Raw genomic sequence first — 18,692 nt, forward strand, 5'->3', positions numbered from 1 at the left:
ACATTCACGCTAATAAATACATTCACTCTCAACCTCAACACTGACAGACTACACTTAGAGAAGGAATGAATGCGGTTTTATTTAATGTCGCAGAATTTGGTCAAATACTGTCCTCTCTTACATTCCACGAAACGACATGATAATCAGAAAGAAAGAGAGAGGGAGAGGGAGAGGGAGAGAGAGAGAGAGAAAGAGAGAGACTAGAGACAAAAAACAATACATATATCATTAGTATATACACTAAAATAACGTATATAATAAAACAAAATATTTTACTGTTTCCTACAAAAATCGGAACAGGGAGTATTGTCATTCTTACACGCTCACTGTATGGAGCCAAGGAATGAACTCATGGACTAATGAGCAACCTTTCTCTACATGCTGGACATCTTCACGAGCTTTAATCCAAAAGTGTCCGTGTATGGCCTTTCCTCAATCGATTGACGATGACTTCTCATCCAAAATGATCAGAAATTGTCGAAATAACCCAGCAGACCTCAAGAGGAAATTTCGTTTTTATTAATATTTTACCAGTGCAGTTTCCAACATAGTGCGGACGTCGAGGTAAATGGTTTAACTGAATTTTTTTTAACCTCTTCCGCCCACCGGTGGATGTTAAGGATATAAATCCTCACCGCCCCTGCACAAGCGATAAGGGAAAGATTATGCCAATTAAGCTTGAGGTGGACCCACCCTCCGGGTCGGGGGATTCGCCGGCGCGCCGAGGGAAGATCATCGGATGAAGCATAACAAAAGACGTCCTGCGCTAATTGGCATGTTTACTCCCGTTTAATTATTTAATCAAACGTGTTCCATCGAATCTCGCCCAGGCGATTAGGCGATGTTTGGAATCTGGACCCTAATACAAACGTTTAAAGCGTTAAATCCCAAGACTAACAATAAGCTCCAAAATCGATCAACTGAATACATTACTATAACTTTATTTATTCAAGTTGCGATATTACTACTTTATAACTTGTATTCTCTTAAACATATATTAATTAATGAAAAGTTACCTGCACAAAACTTTTTATGAATTTTATAGGATTTTTATGAATAACGGCGAATAGCCAGAAAACGATGAATTTCGGATAACAGGCACATAAAAATGTTTAAAATGTCTTGTCCGTAGTGTACCTAATTGTAATACCGAAACCTAAGTTATAAACCAAATTAAATATTCCTTAAGCTATTTATGATTATAGCTCGACTCTAATTACACCTATAAAGGCTTGTTTATAGCTTCCACTCCGTGTGATTCCTCTCGGAGGAAGCAGTTTACATAACTTTTACGATTATAGAAGATTATAGTACATAGTATGAACCCACTAGATGGGAATAGATATGAATTTAAATGTTTTCATTTAGATGAAACTGACTCAACAAAAACAGCGAGGACCGAGGGGCCAAAAGTTTATTTTAGTTTAGACCTACTGTTTATGTAGACAATGTAATATTAGAACAATATGACAAAAGTTTCCATGAAGATAAAGCACTCTAATCGATTAATTTTGTTTTTATATGTGTTTTCTCGGATTTTTTATCCGATTTTCTCAAACCCATTAACCATGAATCTAGGCAAATGTGCAGATGGGATAATTTGTGAAAATATAATTGCTAAAGGACACACTCAAGACAGCTGTAATGCAAAACCCCACGTTTTTCGGCTATATTCGAAATAAATGCGAGTACAAACTTCAACCCTAGAAGTGTATAAGACTCTAGGTATTTCTAGAAAAACTGCGTCTTCTTCAGCAAAAGAGTCTGGTTTTAAAAACAGCCCGAACTTGAATGTACGCAAATTCAATTTTTAATCGCCATTTAATTAATAGTTATTAATGACTTACAAACTTGCGCCCATCTCAATGGACTGGAGAATTTTGGAAAATTTTAAACCATTACACTCAATATTATTTATTCAAAGAAACGATTAGAAAACAATTGATTTTACAATCTTGCTAAATTTGAAATAGTCTTTACAATTTTAATTTAAAAAATACAAATAATGTTAGTACTAATAAATGGGGGGGGGAAGGCGTCGGTGGTCGCAACGGTTTAGGCGTTGACACGGCGCTCATCACTGTAAGGTAAAGGTCCCGGGTTCGAATCCAGCGGCCCTGCATACGAACTCGATATACTTACAAATGGGCTTTTTTTTTCAAAAACACCGGCACCCCGAGGGTTGATATAACCTCTGCTGTGGCGAAAAAAAAAATACTAATAAATAATTTTAATTTTGATAACATTTTATTTTACATCTGCATCGAAAAAAAGGCAAATATTTATATTTCAAACACTATATATGCATTTTTATCGTTATATGTATTAATATAACATACTTATTTTAATGCAAATCAAATAATTAGAGATCAGGAATTCTTGCTTTAATTAAAAAAAAAAAAATATAAAAAAAATAGTTATGATGGTTTCAAAGAACGAGATACACAGAGAAACAACAACAACAGAGAAAACACGAGAAAATAATTTAGCCGGTAGATAAAGGTTTAACTTTCAGTTTATTCTATCAGTAAATGATTTTCCGGTATTTTGGTGAATTTCCTTTCAAACCACCATAAATAAACCATTTTATTAAAACTCTCAATGAATTTCTGATCCCTGATTATACAGTTTACATTGAAACAAGTATGTTTTATTTGTGTTTGAGTATTTTCTTCTTTCTACACAGGTTTATACTTGGATACTCACTAATAAAACATCTGTTACTAGGCCGTTTCCGGTCATTTTGACCATCCTGAACTTTTTGCTTTTATCTCCCAGAAGCGTTTCGGCTTCTCGCGATCAACTCGCCGAAGCCCATCTAACCGACCCAAACCTCGAGGATTGGCGGATCAAAACGATCGGGGTTCATCATCGTGCATACCTCAAGAGGACATCTCACAATATAACTATCAATTAACGGAAAATTAAATTAATGGTAATAAATAGTATTGTAACGGGTTAATATTTTTTCGTTTCACCATCAGCGAAAGACTAATGGAAATAAACTGTTCAGCGTGTCTTTTTTAGCATGCACCCGTAGGATTTGTCTATTTTTTGAACAGATATAAAAAGTGGCCAGTGGTAACCCCCCTTTCATTTTTGTACTGATTCCAAATACGTCGACACTTTTTTAAGTTGTATATGGGAACCCCTAAATTTGAAATATTTTTCTGAAACTAGATTTCTTTCTGAGAAGAAAGACTATCAAAACTTTGGAACACCTCCAAAAATGGCTCTAGGATTTTTTGAAAATATTAAAAAATTAAGGAAATTTCATAAGTAAAGTTCATTAAACGCAAGTTTCAATTTTCTTTTTTCCCCCATGAGGTCGGTAGGTAAACATACTAATAATAAACAACTTTAAACACATTTGGTTTTGGTTGAAATGAAAAAGTTAGTGCCACGAGCGGGATTCGAACCTTTCACCTTACATAAAAAGATTAATTAATTGAAAGAAGCAATGTGGTCAATAGACACTAAATATAATGGATTTAAACACAACCATTTCTAATCATAAAATAAGAGATATTGCTTACTTGAATGCATGTATTCGGCAACAGGTTCTTCAATTTGAACAATTTATTTGATGAAAGTTTCAAAGGTTCAATAAAATTAACATGTTAATTGCTTAAATAACCATCAAGTACGTTTTTGAACTCAGATATTTATATACATTCATGCAAGCAATGTCATTATTTTTATCATGAGAAGTGGATGTGTTTAAAGTTTTTTACGTTTACCCACCCATCTCATAGGGAAAAAAGAATATGTAAATTTGTGTTTAATAAACATTATTTGCAAAATTTCCTTATATTTTTTAATATTTTCAAAAAATCCAAGAGCCGTCAATTTTGGTGGTGTTCCAAAGTTGTGGCACTCAATCTTCTCAGAAAAAATATTTAAAAACTTAGGGTTCCCATTTGAAATAAAAAAGTGACGACGGGTTTGGGATCAGCACAAAAATACAAGGGAGTTACCATTGGTTACTTTTATGTATATGTTCAAAAAAATAGGGAAAAAATGGCGTATATTAAAAAAGATACCCTGTACAGTACATCATTGTCACAACTCAGTGATTTTGCTAACTTGAGCCCATGTGGTCAAAAATGGTCAATTACTAAGATTTACCTGAATTTTAGAGAAGGATATGTGTGCAAAAAAGTCATAACTGTGATTGATACTACAATTTACTCTAACTAGAAACCCATTAGATGTTTTAAATAAAAATTTATAACCTGAATCATACGCGTGTCCCTCCTGAGGCCTGACATCCAGGACTACTGCCCTAGGCTGCAGGTTGTGCGGCACAAATTTCTGACGCTTCCGACAGACTCGCCCCGATACATGCATTACCCATACCGGAACTGCACAATGCGACAAACATGTTGATGGTGCGGGAATACATCAGGGATGCAAGCTTTAAATTTTTTCAAGCAATGCAAAGCTAATACCAGTACAGTCTGTTGCCAAATAGGCAACTATTGCTTGGACACAGGAGATTAAAGCACGCTCTCCTATAACTTGGCGAATATGGTTTTTTTTTATATAGTATTTTTCCTCAATATAAAATAATGTAAATAATAAAAATGTCGTTATATCCTAACTAGCTGGAGGTAAGTGGCGCTAGATAGAAACTCCACTAAACCATTGTATACAAATAATGTATATATTTGTAAATAAAATTTGTTCTGTTATCTCCGGCTTGTTTGCAGCTAGGGGAAGTTTCTACCCCACATTTCATTTTGATGCGGTTAGCTAGATACTAAATTTTAGGTTTTTAAGTTGATAACCAGAGATAAACTAAATTATTTTCAAGACACTAGGACACGTTAATAGAAATTGTGCATTAGAAATTCACTAAAGTGGTTACAAAACAGTACGCACACGTTAAAACTCGATTGTGGTTCACTGAACAATTTCAGTTTTAAATCGTTTGGAAGTATTCTTTAGCTTTGGCGTTAGCTTAGAGATGAGTGGTATTTAGTGACTCTGGCACTCTCTACACGACACACAGCAATGACACATCTACATAGAAAACAAACACTTTTAGTGAGTACAAATACGCTGATTGAATGTAAAATTTCTATCATTGTATAAATTAATTTTTCACATCTTACATGTATTTGTATAATTTAAACAATGTTTATAAATCCGAGGCCCTGAAGATGATCTCAATAAAGATCGAAACGTTGGCACGATAAAGAAAATGTCTTTCTGAAACCTACATCACACAAGACCGCATCTCAGGATCTCCAAATAATCGTTAGTTTAGAGGTTTATAGTACTATCCGAAACCTGTGCGGTAGTGAACGCATATATCATACTGGGGGACGATATGTAATAAATTTGTACTTTCAAACCTAGGGGAATTGGCTCATTTGAAAGCCAAATTCATAAGTTGAATATTAAAACATGCTGAAATAAACATGACAGGTGTGTATTTACATAGTATATGTACACTTTTCTAATGATGGCTATTTGTATGCGTTATAATCCTGAACGACAAGGGGTGACTTTAACGATCTTTAAAGACAATCTTTTTCGTTTATTCGAAGCAAGATGGCATGTCTCGTTTTCTATTTTACCGGAATTTACGTATTTTATACACTTTTGATATGACAGGAAATTTATTTACAGGAGGTACTTAGTGGTGTTGGTGGGGGGGGGGGGAGTTGCTATGATAGCAAACGTCTAAGAGCCGCCCGGTGGTGTTCAGAGTCTGTACTTACGGGCTGAGAAGCGGAGGCTCCAGAATCATAGTGACTTCATGGAGGCGGAAGACGGACTAGACCGGACGGACCCCGGCACCTCTCCTCATTCGGTTTAAGACTATTAGAAGGAAGGCTAAAACCGGGAGACTCGGAGCAAGGACGGCTACACACAAAAAGGGATTGTCTCTAATCTTCTTAGGGCCGAAGAAGGGCGGAGGGGAAGGAAAGCGAATGCTCCGCCGGCGGCCGACACCTCGCACACTTACCAACGTGGATGAACTGATCAATCTCCAATGCAGAGCGGGCCCGTTCTTCCGTCCGCACACACGCACGATTCCCACTCGGGCAGGTTAAAACTTTTTCAAAAACAACGCTACAAAAATATACTTAGCGGACAGGTTTAAGGGAGCACTGTTTGTGTGGTGGTTGGAGGGGAAAGGAGAGGGGCGCCGGGACAGGGGCGCATGTCACCGCCGCCGGCGAATCCACGTCGACTCCGCCTACTACATCCCTGTGTATTGATTCTACCTGGACTGGCTCGCCCACCGGCACCGGCTGCCGGCTCGTCTTCCTCTCCGCTCGCCCCAAGCTGTATGCATCACCGAGCCTGATATATGAATAACCCAACAAGGGAAAACGGTCGCCAAGGCAACACAGAAATTGCTTAGCCACTCTCTCACCCTCTCTCACTCTCACTCTCTCTCTTTCTTCTCCTCGCCTTTCTTAAACTCTTGACAGACGAGTTTCTCTGCCGCTAAATGCAGAATAACTCAGCCCTTTTCTAACCCTCTAAGGTAAAGTTCACACCACAGCGATGCTACACATCTTTAGGTCGTAAGCGATATACGATAATTGTCTTGCAAGATACGCAACACCTAGGCATATAAAAAACCTGAAGGATGAATTTTTTTAAATTTTAGATTTGTAGAGGTTCAAATCCGCACATGCACGTACGTACCTGCATGTGCCGAGTTGAGTCTATTGGCTTCTCGTAGTCCACGGGCAATTCCCGCTTTTGATATTTTCAGTAAATTCCCGGCAGACTCGAGAATCACCCACCTCGGGTGTTGGCAGTCTGGGGGACAGACCTCGGTTCTTATCTGTCCATCCACCGAGCCAGTGCTCCGTGAATAGCCGGGGCAATTTAAATGAAATTGGGGACGAAAAGTGTCAACAGTCTTAAGAAAAAAACTAAGCATAGTATTTCAGGAAAAATGTGAAATATTACGGTGCAGTTAGTTAACCATTTCACACTGTATTTATTCGGTTCGACACAAATATTCCATGAATGTTGTAGACAATTGCTGATGACAATAAATGATTTTACCGCTAAGTGTCTTGGGGAGTTTGTAGTAGTTCAGGCTGTAGTTGTATCTTGCATCTTGTAAACACAGGCACCATTCCTGGATGTTATGCACTTTCTTTTGATTGCTGACATGCTGATAGTGATAGTGTGGAAAATGTTGAAGACCTGATAGTTGTAGGGATAGATTGTAGACCTCTAACGTACAAAGTAAACATTAATTCGGGGCAAGTTCAATTAATATAAAATTGGGGACGAAAAGCATTTCAGGAAAAACTGAAATATTACAGTGCAGTTATTTAAACATATACATATTCATTATAACCACATTCTATCCCTGTCTCTTGCAATTTTACTTTTCAAACTGTACTTATTCGGTTCAACCGTTGTAAATAATTGCTGTGGCTTTATTAAAGAAAATATGTATAAAGTTCCAGTTGATCTGTCATTCCTTCTTGTCAGTAAATAAAACTGCTAAATATTTTAATGTTAGAACACCAAATATACGTATATCCTTAGCAGACGAGATTCATGAAAACTTGTACGAATTGTAAAATATTAACTATTAAACCATTTTGTTATATTTGTGCATACACAATAATATTATTATCGTTAAATAGGATAATATCTCCACAAAAATTACTTTGTTGACATTACCGTCAGCCGTTAACAAACACAATATTCTAAGACAAATAACATTTCAGATAGCGTTCCATTAAATCTGCGCATGCGCACTTCAATTAATTTATGTTTACCGTTTACGCCAACATTATGCAAAATCTCCCCATAGGCATCGACCAACACGTTAGGCATAGATTCTGAGAAGAGATGGATGAGACTCCCATCTCTCATAATACGACTGCTATACTTGGTGCCATAATATTTTGCGAAGACCAATAATACCAATAAAGCCTGGTCAAATAATCAAATTGGCTCTGTATACTCATCCCCTGAATATACACCTACATCTACAAACAACAAGAATTACTTTATTTTACAATTTTTTGGATTTTGGATTTGGATACGTATTGGCACAAACGTGTACGAATATATACATAAACATGTGTCGAGTTGAACCTATTCACTTCTAGTATTCGACCGGCACTTCCAGCTTTTGCAATGTACAGTTAATTGCCGGCAGGTCTCGAGAGTCACCACACCGGGGTGTTGGCAGTTCGGGGGCAGACCTCAGTCTTATCCGTACAGCCGCCGAGGTTGATCTCGGGGGGGGGGGGGGGTCAACAGTTTTGTAAAATTTAGCACACAACACATGCAGTTACAAACCCATTCATACTCATGTTCATTCTTAAAGTACTTTCACTTCTACCATTCATTGCGATTCATTCAATTAAAGTGATGGAGACTCGATATTCCTCCAACACCCTTTATACATATTATAGAACTAACTTACTGGAGGGTCGATGGGGGGTCTCGATAATCCGCCATCAACCCTCTCACATAACACATTCACACTAATAAATACATTCACTCTCAACACCAGCTTTACACATAGTGTACAACTAGCCTAAATAAGGGTCGATGAGGTACTCGATAATCCGCCATCAACCCTCTCACATAACACATTCACGCTAATAAATACATTCACTCTCAACACAAGCTTTACACATACTGTACAACTAGCCTAAATAAGGGTCGATGAGGTACTCGTTATTCCGCCATCAACCCTCCCACATCACACGTTCACGCTAATAAATACATTCACTCTCAAAGAAACTATCTATTCACAACTATTATTACTATATACAATAGACAACCCCTTTCCTCCAAGAATCGGATCATGGGACCCATATAATCGCTGCCGTGCTCAAACACTGTTTTTATATCGGGTGGCATTCCTGCGCGCTCTATGTATGGAGCCAAGGAATTGCACCCTTCAATTAGGTGAGACACATTTCTATGCATGCCGGACACATACACTGGCTTCGGACCAAAAGTAAGCGCCGTGTGTCAACCTGGCATGGCTTATTCTTAATCGCGTCAAAATGACATGGATCGACGACAATATTAGTTAACTGTCCCCAAACACCACACGTTATATTGATTGTTAAATCAATTGTACAAATATGTTTTTCATAGTGTGAAATTAAGTATCCCATTACCCTTAGTGAATGGTATGTAAATAAGTAAGAATGTCAGAATGGGAGGGAGTGTGAATGCATTTAGGTGCATGAGTTGGGTGCTGAATTCCTCTAGCTGTTGACTTCGAACCGGAGCCCAACCTCGGTGGCTGGACGGATAAGAACCAAGATCTGACCCGGGACTGCCAACACCCGCGGTGGGTGATTCTCGAGGCCTGCCGGTAATTTGTTGTAAATTACAAAATCTGAAAATGCTGGTGAAGGCGAAAAGTGATAGACTCAACTCTGTACATATGTGCATACAAGTACATACATGGGCATATTTAAACTTATATAAATCACTAATCAGTAAAAACAAAAAATAATACTTTATTAGTTCCGCAAATATAGTTTTTTCTCATAATAGTTTAACAAATTTGAACAAATCTAAATTAGGATTTTTGATTGAATTGGATATTTATAATTCTCAATTTATTTTCGATATTTATCAATGTATGTTAATCTGTAATTAATGAATGTGTATATGTATTTTGAGACTAGTAAAGTTGGTGGGGTAAAAAAGAACAATCAGATGGAATGGTGAATAATTGGTTTCCCTTGTGTTGTAGAACATCCAAGACCTGTCTGGAAAATTGGTCAGTTTGCACCTGGGTTTGTTTATATTACATGATTTATTATATTATATTTATATGCCCCTAAAAATACATTATTATTTGTTATTTTGTAATTTAAAACTTGTACATATGGTGTTCAATTTATTTATACAGTAGCATTGTTGGTTACTGTATTAAGCTTAGGTTCATTCACTTAATGGGACTTGAAAAATGGCAAAAAAGAGGGAAAATTCGAAAGGTTGGGTTGAGATGGGAAGTTGGTGTCCGAGTGGATCGAAGTCACGATAGCTCAAGTAGTAGAGCAGCGGCGTATCTAGCCTAAGGTCGTAGGTTCGAATCCCGTGACACTAACTTTTTTATCTCAACCTACATAATACCTTACATAAAGATTAATTAATTGAAAAAAAAAAACAGGTTTAATATTTCGGTAATTATTTAAAATTATTACAAAGTCAAAAACTAATTGTTGCTCGTGATTCATTTCAAGCCAATTATTGTTTAAAGCCGTAAGAAACATCCCATTACTAATAAAAACGGATAAAGAGAGTCATAAGACAATTTAACATACCTAAAAAACATCCAGGAAGTTGTTTACCATATCTGGACACTTGGGGTTCAGGATTCCCAACCCCTGACAGTCGGGCAGCGTTAAAGGGAGGATTACTTATAAAGAGGATTATTTATAGTGCACGCGCTGTTCGTTCCCGTCCAATTTGGCGTTGTAATCCATCTGAAAATTTCTTTCCAACCTAATGGAAAATATCAAGTATCATTTAGCTAGTTTCACCTTTGCGTTTCGAACCGATTCATTAACAGTTTTCCACGCGTTGGCTGGACGATCATGACCTGGATTTTCTTACGTTGTAACTGATATCGGAAACCTTAGCGTCGAACTAGGGTTTCGGCCATCCCCTGAACTCACGAACATTTCGTCTATAAAATTTCCAAAAAACTGGCATTCGGTTCGGTTTAACCTCTCAAATATTTATTTCACTAATTAGAGTAATAAGAAGGAGTGAAGTAGGATGAAGCGCATAAGTATTAAACTGCCTGATACATTTGTAGAAACGTAAACTAGGGTTGATTGCATTTTTCTCTGAAAAACACACACAAGCCGTCGAATATAGACAATAATTGTAATTTATAAATTTAATTAAATTAATTTAAATATGTATTAGTAATCTTAAAAAAGCATTATATCAGAGATACTCAAATTACCCTACATTACTTTCTTTTCTCTTACTCTCTCACCCTCCCTTCATCACCACCTTTCTATTTATCTATCACTCTCTCTCTCTCTCTCTCTCTCTCTCTCTCTCTCTCTTTTTCCCTTTGTCTCACTCACTCTCTATCTATCTATTTCACTCACCCCCTCTCCCCCTCTCTCACTATCCATCTATCTCTATCTATCTTTATGTATATATCTATCAATCTATTTCACTCACCCTCTTTCTCTTTCTCTCCCCCCTCTCACTCTCTCTCTATCTATCTATCTATCTCACTCACCCTCTTTCTCTTTCTTTCTCTCTCTCCCCCTCTCTCTCTCCCTCTTCAACGAATTTGCGAACCTTTGCTGACAAATTATGATAAACCATTTGAAAACTGTGATCAAAATCCCTCCGTCTCTATCTATCCTTTTATCTATCACTTTCTCTCTCTCTCTCTCTGTCTATCTATCTAGCTATCTATTTCTCTATCTACCTATCTCCCTATTTCACTCTTTTTCTCTTTGTTTCTCTCAATCTCACTCCCTCTCTTTCTTTCTTTCTCTTACTCTTCCTCTTTCGTTTTATCTTACTCTCTCTCTCCATCTATCTATCTTTTTAACTATCTATCTATTTCACTATTTCACTTACCCTCTCTCCCCCTTCCTCTTTCTCTCTCTCCTCCCTCACATATATATTCGCACGGTTGCAAATGAACAGCTTTATAACCAAAACCTGTGTATTTGAGATACTCATGCATCTTTTGATATAAAGACATTTTAAAATATAATTTAATAAATTGAAAAAGTCAGATTTTGAGAGAGAGAGAGAGAGAGAGAGAGAGAGAGAGAGAGAGAGAGAGAGAGAGAGAGAGAGAGAGAGAGAGAGAGGGAGGGAGGGAGAGAGAATAATCGGATTATACCTAAAATAGGGAGGGTCTTAAATCTATCTGTGCAGAGTGCCTAGGACGAAGGTGTTGAAGGACCCGGTGTACTTACTGGAGCGTAGGGTAGGATTTTGTTGAGCTTCTTCAGAATCAATACATTACTGCGGCTCTTACATAACATGGCACGGCACATTTAACGCAATTATCATCATTGACATACGTGTCATCGGACTGTGATAAACGTTTAGGCATTATCGTCTCGTGTCTTACAAGTAACGGTGTTCCAAAACATTCAATCAGCACATAATTTAAGGAGGTGCAATTTTGAATTTATTTGACAAAAAATAGATCCAACACGATCAAAGCTTTAATGATGTTTAAAAAAAAACGATTACTTCAGAAATTTGTATTAGGCATAATAATCGTGTTTAATAGTTAATATTGCTGCCAAAATAACTGGTCCTGGTATAACTTCAATTATTATTTAAATGTATTAAAATAATTATTAATTACAATTAGTTATTTTAAAAAATCACTGAAAATAATAGACAAATCAGCCGAATTTTTTTCGGACAATATTTTTGTAATATGATGCACTTTAATTCAAGAACTAAACGAAAATAATAAATCGTATTATCAATAAATTTAAATAAAAATGTAATTGAAAAAGCTGTTCTATTTTAAAATGAAGTAAAACCTCTCTTTCACCTTTCATTTTTATCTTGCTAAATGCCATGTTTATTTCACAGCTTTAACGGTGTTCCAGAATACAATGACGCGTTCGTCGAAAGAAAACATTAAAACATATTCGATTAATTAAATTAGGCGGAAGACTTGGTAAGTGCTGATTAATTTTAATCCATTATATTTCGTGGTATATTGACCAAATAACGTCTTTCAATTAATTAATCTTTTTATGTAAGGTTTTGTTTGAAATGAAAAAGTTAGCGCCACGAGCGGCATTCGAACCCACGACCTTCGGCTAAATGCGCCGCTGCTCTAACCACTTGAGCTATTTTAATAATTAATTAATTAATTTTTAATAATAATAGTTTTAATTTTTGGTAAACATTTTTTGTAAAACAGGAAATATTCCGGAAAAGTTATAGGACTGGTAAATGTGTACCTAGGAATTAAAATTTCCCTACATTTATCATCTACTGACCATCTTAAAGAAAAGCTAGTGTTTGTAAATTGGAAATTGGTTTAAGATGGAAGACATTAATTAAAAATGCGGACACCCTGCCCCCAGCAAAATATAAATTTTTTTAATTACTCGCGCGACCATCTTTGAGTTTTTTAGAACTGCGAAGGATACATAAACAGTTTTTAAAAAGGATTTTATCTTTACCACCAAACACACCCAACTACAGATTGTATCTAGAAACTAAAGTAAGGAACAAACTATTATTGATAAACTACTATAAAGAAGGTATACAGATTGCATTTAGTGTGTGATGATTAGTGACCGTTACAACAAAAATGTCTTTCTATACCGACTTCCTTCGCCACCCCTTCAAAAACTAACGTATATAAACATTCAATCTTCTTTCCCTTAAAATATAATTGTGGTAATTCAGTATTTACAATATTTCGATTTGCTGTATCATTTTTGACCTGCAACTAAGAAGCTGAGCTCATTTATCCTGTAGCACCACCCACCCGAATACTTAATAAAAAACTAAATAATCCAGTTTTTAGAATTTTTCAACTTGTGTCACTTTTCTAGACATGTGTGGGTTAATCGATAATTATTCAGAAATCGTGAGATGCGGTCTGGTGTGATGTAGGTTTCAGAAAAACATTTCCTTTATCGTGCCAACGTTTCGATCTTTATTGAGATCATCTTCAGGGCCTGGAATTTACAAACATAAAACAGCAAAATCTCACTGGCACTCACAACACGACACGCAAGAATGGCGCAATTACGCAGAAAACAAACTTTACGTGAGTAGAAATACTTTGATTGAATATCAAAAATATTTTTTGCATTGTTTAAATTCACTATTTTCCACATCCTACATAACTTGTTAAACTTAAAGAATGTTTGTAAATCCCAGGCCCTGACGATGATCTCAATAAAGATCGAAACGTTGGCACGATAAAGAAAATGTTTTTCTGAAACCTACATCACACCAGACCGCATCTCACGATTTCCGAATAATCAGTGCGTTTAGTCTTGCACTCAAAAATGTTAACTGCGAGTCAGGGTCAGCGTAATAAGCTGATGGACAAATTTAAAGCACCACTCAATTTATTTAGTTTAAAATTAAATGCATCTTTCTACATTACTTATAGATAATTGGGAGCTATCATAGTCAAAATAAAAAGTAACTAATGCTTTGTTTATTTCCTTTATTTCCTTTTGTTCTGATTAATCCCATTTGCACAAAAAGTTGCATAATGTCCTTCCATTCCGCTACGCCTAAAGATCTTACAGTTCATCTTTTCCCTTCGTTCATTTAATTTGAAATTATTCTTACTCTTCAACCTTTTTAAATGGGTCGAGACAGGCTTTTGAGTGAGTATGACTGTGTCTTTCATCTCTACAATTTCAACTCAAAAAATGAGATCGCTTGGGCATCAAACTGATATGGATTCTGATATTTTTCGAGATGCATCCTCCATCTCGCCATTCTCTCTACTTTGTACAGTACTGTGTGATTTCTGTTTAAGGTCCTGAAGCTTAAACGGGATGAACAGGCCGAGCTACATAATTGTTTGTTGTGCTTAGCTCCAGAAACGAGTTTCCCAATGGATGTTCTGTAAAAATTTGAATATTTCTACATTAGAGTCGTTGAATCCGCGTGTTATCTGATATTAAACTGAAATCTAATTTACGCTCCAGTTGAAAGGATGGATATAAGTACAACCGACAATCCTAGGACCAGAGGCGGTCGAATTGTTTGTCTCCAACCATGAGTAAAGGATAGAATGGCCGTGAGGCAGTTCGGCATTGTCCGGGCGATATGCATAACAATTAGATTCAATTTACAGGGGCCTATTGACTGTAATAGGGCCGGACTGTAACACAGACGGGTTATTAAGGCGTCAATCGAGTTGTAACCCCCCTAAATAGGGGTCGGATATGGGCGGGGGCTGGAGAAGGTTTAAAAAAGAAACGAAGCCCTCATAAAGGGGTTTTTGATTTTATTCGTATCTCTATAGAAAATCGCAGCTCTTTTTTGGACCAGCCGTCAGGTAAGCGGAGCTGCTTGGGTGGCCCCTTCTGACTGACAAGCAGAGCCGCATGCCCGTTTCGACGTCAAACTGTGGCAATGCATTTAGGGAAAAAAAACCTCTGCGGAATATTCTCTCTTGTCTGTTTCTGCACAATAAAATATCCTATTTGGAATTATTGAACTGTAACAGAAATGGAAAAATAGTTTTGAGGTCGGGATTGGAATTAAGATTGCAACGGATTTATTTGCTGGGGGTTGCAAATCTAACCCGTAAGAACGTGTTTTAAATCTCTTCATGATCTAATTTAATTTTAAGTGGTCAGAACCGAACACCGAAAACTTAGCAAACTATTAACAATCAACTTTCTTTTGACCATATCGAGGATCAATTAAAAAAACTTAGTTGTTAACCTAAATAAATCCAACAGTCTTTATTTAAAATGTACTTTTAAGTGTTATCTACTATATACAAAACAGTTCCATGATTGACTGACAGACAACGCACAGATCAAACCCTGGATCTAAAAGGATGATATTTCGACAGCGCATTCCTATATTGACATGGATATCCGCTAAGCAATTTTTGAAATTCCATCCCTAAAGATATCATATGGACAATTTTTTACCATATATAGACCGAAGTGAACTGAATAAGGGAAGAAGTTGAGAAACGAGACTATTAGAAAGCCGTGCATCGCATTAAAACACAGTCCCACGAGTACGAAGCCGCTGGTAAAAGCTAGTAAAACTTATAAACCAAATGAGCTTAACGTTTGCAGTTTAATAAGCCCTGCCTTACTTACCTACTGACTATAGAACGTTACTCGACGCGTGGTATGGTATGGTAAAAAGGAAAGTAGGAAGCGGGGTTTGCGTTCCCCAGGCCTGCAGCCTTCTGGCTTATTGTACCTTACTAGTTCCTTTGTTCAGTGCAATAGACTCAATCCTTCTCCTTAGAAGTATCAGGCTGTCGCTGCTGCAATTTGATTCCCTAAGTTTTTTCCGGACGTTAGGTTGAATCTCCATTGAGCTGTTGCTTCGCATTCGAAGATGATATGAGTGGCTGTTTCTTCCTCCTCATTACTTAATCTGCAAATGGGATCATCCTTGTATATGCCCATGCTGTGTAGATGTTTTCTCAGATGCCAGTGACCGGTTAGTAGTACTACCACTCCTCTGAGTTTAGCCCTCTCCAATTGCAGCAATGCTTTCGCCAGTCTTGGTGGTCTTGGCTACATATGGTAAACTCACCATAAGTTTACTATATGTAGCTCTTCTAGAGTTTATCCACTTCTCCTTTTGTTTTGCTTGGATCCATTCTGCGATGGACGATTGTATATTTGTTTTTGTTATCCCAAATGTAGGTTCAGGGCTTACGTATGGTCTTGCAGATCCTCCTCTGGCCAGACTGTCTGCTTTGTTGTACTCGACGCATACTGAAATAGAAAATTCCTCACATACCCTCAGATGAGATATCGGTTCATGGACAAGAACAGAGGAAGGGATAGCAGCGCTATACTGCAGATGCCATTACAAGCCTTTACACTCACAATGATCCTGTCCTTGTCCTTGTTACCTACAGTCTCTCCTTATCCTCTCATTGACCCTTGTCTAAAGAAGTGGAGGATACTAATAAGTGCCAGTACATTAACGTCTTATTACGGCGAGAAATCTTTCCTCCTGAATACCTCAACCGACTCTCCCCACGACAAACTGTGCTCGATACTTAAGACTTATACATCAAACGCCTCACATGGAATCACCATACTAGAATTAAGCACCAAATATTGGGTTGTCCGGAAAATAATGCAGGATTTTGGTATTAAACAAAAAAAAAGAAACTAGTTACTTTAAAGCAATGTTCTTTAATCAAAATAATTTCCCATACTCTCAATACATTTCTCCCAACGTGTTGGTAACTTATTAATTCCGTCTGAGTAGAATTCAGAATTTTTAGAATTGATAAAGTCAATAAATGCATTTTCCAGTTCCGTTTGATTTTTGAATATTATGTGTTGTAAGTAGTGGTCCAGGTGTCTAAAAAAATGGTAGTCAGTAGGCGAGAGGTCCGGAGAGTAGGGTGGGTGAGGCAAAGTTTCATAGCCAAGCTCCAATAATTTTTGTGACGTTACACGTGACACATGTGGTCGAGCGTTGTCATGCAACAAAATGGGCCCTTTCCGATTGACCAAAGAGGGCTTCATTACTGCCAATTTCTGATGCATGGTATTAATTTGGTTACAGTATGATTCAGCATTGATGGTTTCGCCAGGATTTAAGAAGCTGTAGTGTATTAAACCAAATGAAGCCCACCATACCGTAACCATTACCTTTTTTTGATGAGTTGGGGGCTTTGGAAAATGTATTGGAGCTTCTCCTTTGTCGAGCCACTGTCCAGAACGTCTAGTGTTATCGTAGAGAATCCACTTTTCGTCACATGTAACAATTCTGGCCAGAAATGGGTCATTTTTGTTTCGACAAAGAAGTGATGCACAAACATCAAAGCGCTGATTTTTTTGGCGATCGTTTAATGAGTGTGGAACCCAATTTTCGAGTTTTTTCACTTTTCCAATCGCCTTGAGGTGGTCAGCGACGGTCGTTTTACTGACTTTGAGTTGCTCTGCAAGTTCTCGAACAGTTGTTTTGGGGTTTTCTTCCACCACTGATCGCAGAACATCATCATTAAGAGAGGAAGGCCTTCCACGACCTTCTTCATCTTCAAGGCTGAAATCTCCCTCCCGAAATTTTTTAAACCACCTTTGCACAGTGCACTCATTAACACAACCCTCGCCCCAGACTTGGTTAATGTTTCTAGCCGTTTGGGCTCCGCTTCGGCCGAGTTTAAACTCGTAAAAGAAAATCGTACGAAATTCTCGCTTTGACATTATAAGGATGACTGAATTATTTCCAAGTAGCGGAATGCTACAGAGGTAAACAAACAATATCATTTGGAAGAGGATTAATAAGTGTTGACATTCATACAAATGAGTAATCCTGTAAACGTAAACAGAATATTTTATATAGATTTTTTTTAATGAAAACTTAAAATCCTGCATTATTTTCCGGACAACCCGATACTTAATAGAAAATATAAATCTCATCTCAGCTCTTATACAGACGATCCAATCTATCCCTTAACGATAAAATACTAATCTACAAATGCACTACTCAAAATGACATGAACTTGAGGGGGACTAGGAATATTAGTTTTAAATAGGTGCAATTGAAAACTATGATTGCATTATGTATTAATTGAACTTTTAGTAATTTTATACAAATTTTATTTATTTCATTTTACTTTTATGATTCTTCCTTCTTGAAGGTGGGATAATAGGTCATCTCAAAAAAACCACAACCAGTTTTTATCCACAACGTTTCGGATTTATTTGAATCCTTCCTCAGGTGAGTTAACGCAATGGTTAAAAAAGTGGTCGTCAATCATTTATATATTATAACAATTTATTTTAAAAAAAGAGACAGTGTGGTACTTATTCAGACTAGAAACAAACGTTTTAATATTTTCTATTAATTATTAATATATTCAAAATATTAAAACGTTTGTTTCTAGTCTGAATAAGTAACACAACCTGAGAGGCGATGGAGAAGCTACTTCGCCATCAGCCCCTCCCCATTCACACCAATAAATACGTTCACTCATACAAGAGACATAAACACAAAACACATACCTTTAT

The 18,692-nt window shown here is 36.9% G+C and overlaps 1 protein-coding gene across 4 annotated transcripts in view; it reads right to left on the minus strand.

Moving 5' to 3' along the window:
• The window catches only part of LOC106672764 (homeobox protein OTX2-like), a 60,155-nt gene extending 54,069 nt beyond the window's left edge, over positions 1 to 6,086 (minus strand). For 2 of the 4 annotated variants that reach the window (XM_014404431.2, XM_024226481.1), the window contains exon 1: positions 5,730 to 5,969. In XM_014404431.2, the coding sequence (XP_014259917.1) occupies positions 5,730 to 5,758 (29 nt within the window). In that variant the 5' untranslated portion in view covers positions 5,759 to 5,969. The other 2 variants (XM_024226482.1, XM_024226483.1) reach the window with 2 other exon arrangements.
• Between the last annotated feature and the right edge of the window lie 12,606 nt (positions 6,087 to 18,692).

This window comes from Cimex lectularius, unplaced genomic scaffold (assembly GCF_000648675.2).
Source record: "Cimex lectularius strain Harlan isolate CLEC.00 unplaced genomic scaffold, Clec_2.1 scaffold143, whole genome shotgun sequence".
In the NCBI taxonomy this organism is placed as follows: Eukaryota; Metazoa; Arthropoda; class Insecta; order Hemiptera; family Cimicidae; genus Cimex; species Cimex lectularius.